The following is a 2608-nucleotide window of genomic DNA, read 5'->3' as shown; positions in this document are numbered from 1 at the left end:
CAGCTGCAGCATACATCTGCTGCAGCAGCTGCACCATGTCAGTGGGTGTTTGCAGCTCTAATGCTGCTGCCGTTTAGCAGCTGCAGCAGCAGCAGCAGCAGCAGCTGCTGCTGCTGCTGCTGCTGCTGCATGCATCAGGCAGCTGTGGGGTCGCAGAGAACCCCCAGACAGTGCCACTTGGAGGCGGCTGTCACCCGCACCATCTTCACCTTCCCGAGCAGTGCCTCGTCCCTGCAGCAGCAGCAGCAGCAGCAGCAGTAGCAGTATTAGCAGCAGCAGCAGCAGCATGAGCAGCAGTAGCATTAGCAGCAGCAGCATTAGCAACAGCAGCAGCATTATCAGCAGCAACAGCAGCAGCAGCAGCAGCTGCTGCTGCTGCTGCATGAAGCGCATGCCTACATAACACGGGATATCTCTGGCTGCGGCTCGAGAGACAGCAGCAGCAAACAACAAACAACAAAAACCACCAACAACAACAACAAAAACAAAAGCAGAGAAAAAAGAAATAAAAAAAAAAAAAAAAAAAAAAAAAAAAAAAAAAAAAAAAAAAAAAAAAAAAAAAGAAAGAAGGGGGAGAAACGCACCTGTCTACAAGGACCTTCACGTACTGCTTTGTGTGCCCCACGGTGTGCTCGCTCCGGTCCGAGTGAGAAGAAAACCAAACCTAACACACAGCCCCAACAACGCATGCATGCATGCATGCATGCATGCATGCATGCAGTAGCTCGCATGCATGCATGCATGCAGCAGCAAGCACGTGTGTATGTGTTCTGAATATCTGTATGTACTGCTACAAGTCTGACTGCTGCTGCATACAAACCCATGCATGCAGCACCAGCCCCACAAAAAAACCCAACATACACGCATGCATGCATGCATGCATGCATGCATGCATGCATGCATGCATGCATGCAGTACGAACCTTTTGTACAGTCCCCACCATCCAATCGTAACACGTATAACCCTCAAAAAGCTGCGTTGCTTCTCTGCTGCGTCTCTTTACTAGTTGAGAGTTTAGTTGTTTCATTGCTGCAGCAGGAGTGTTGGGGCGCGGGTAAAACTGGCTTATATTCACAGCCTGAAACAACGCATGCATGCATGCATGCATGCATGCATGCATGCATGCAGCAGTAAACGGGGAATGCATGCAGCAGAAACACCAGGCAGCCACGCTTTCTGATGGGGCTGAAAAGGGTGCAGTAGTATGGGTCTTGAGGGTTTAGGGTTTAGGGTTTACTAGGGTTTATTAGGGTTTGTTGGGTTTTATTCGGGTTCATTAGGGTTTCTTATTGTTTGTTATCTTTTATTAGGGTTTACTAGGGTTTATTAGGGTTTACTAGGGTTTAGGGTTTATGAGGGTTTACTAGGGTTTAGGGTTTACTAGGGTTTACTAGGGTTTATTATATATTACCACTGCACTTGTGTGTTTTTCTCTGTCGTGATAAAACCCAGAAAGAGTTTGAGCATTTCTTTTCTATCTACAGCTGAAACACCCCGCCTAAGTCTAGCATCTAGGGTTTAGGGTTTAGTGTTTAGGGTTTAGGGTTTAGTGTTTAGGGTTTAGTGTTTAGGGTTTAGTGTTTAGGCTTTAGGGTTTACTGTTTAGTGTTTAGGGTTTAGGGTTTAGGGTTTAGGGTTTATTACAGGAAAGTGATAGTGCATGAGCAGCTCTAGGGTTTAGGGTTTAGTGTTTAGGGTTTAAGGTTTAGGGTTTATTACAGGAAAGTGGTAGTGCATGAGCAGCTCTAGGGTTTAGGGTTTAGGGTTTAGGGTTTAGGGTTTATTACAGGAAAGTGGTAGTGCGTGAGCAGCTCTATTGCCTGGCGTTTATAGGGTTTAGGGTTTAGGGTTTAGGGTTTAGGGTTTAGGGTTTATTACAGGAATGTGGTAGTGCATGAGCAGCTGTACGGATATAGGGTTTAGGGTTTAGAAATTAGGGTTTAGGGTTTAGGGTTTATGACAGGAAAGTGGTAGTGCATGAGTAGTTCTAGGGTTTAGTGTTTAGTGTTTAGGGTTTAGTGTTTAGGGTTTAGGGTTTAGGGTTTATTACAGGAAAGTGGTAGTGCATGAGTAGTTCTAGGGTTTGTTGGTGGTCTTGTTCTGTCTCCCCGGGAAAGCCGCAGATGATATCTGTTGTTATACTCATGCGGGGGTGAGCGCGGAGACAGGCGTCAGCAACCTGACGAAACTGCTCCACTGTGTAGTCTCTCTTCTGCAGCAGCAACAGCAGCANAGACAGGCGTCAGCAACCTGACGAAACTGCTCCACTGTGTAGTCTCTCTTCTGCAGCAGCAACAGCAGCAACAGCAGCAGCAGCAGCAGGAGATGCAGCAGTAGCAGGAGATGCAGCAGCAGGAGATGCAGCAGCAGCAGGAGATGCAGCAGCAGCAGCAGGAGATGCAGCAGCAGCAGCAGCAGGAGATGCAGCAGCAGCAGCAGCAGGAGATGCAGCAGGGAATGCAGCAGGAAATGCAGCAGATAGAAACATACCAGAGAAGCAGCAACATGGCTACCCTGCTGGTACCCAACCGAAGTCAAAGCAGCAGCAGCAGCAGCAGCAGCAGCAGCAACAGCAGCAGCAGCAGCAGTAGCAGCAGCAGCAGCAGCA

At 48.0% G+C, this 2608-nt stretch overlaps 1 protein-coding gene across 1 annotated transcript; it reads left to right on the top strand.

Annotated features, from left to right (window-relative positions):
- Window positions 1-2123: 2123 nt before the first annotated feature.
- EMH_0029890 (uncharacterized protein) lies at window positions 2124-2591 on the top strand (the record flags this gene model as incomplete). Its single annotated transcript, XM_013494354.1, has 2 exons — window positions 2124-2152; window positions 2276-2591. The coding sequence occupies 2 exons, from the start codon at window positions 2124-2126 to the stop codon at window positions 2589-2591; spliced, it is 345 nt and encodes a 114-aa protein (XP_013349808.1).
- Between the last annotated feature and the right edge of the window lie 17 nt (window positions 2592-2608).

This window comes from Eimeria mitis, genomic scaffold (genome assembly GCF_000499745.2).
Source record: "Eimeria mitis Houghton genomic scaffold, Emh_scaff1115, whole genome shotgun sequence".
NCBI classification, from domain to species: Eukaryota; Apicomplexa; class Conoidasida; order Eucoccidiorida; family Eimeriidae; genus Eimeria; species Eimeria mitis.
This window is presented reverse-complemented; position numbering and strand designations above follow the sequence as displayed.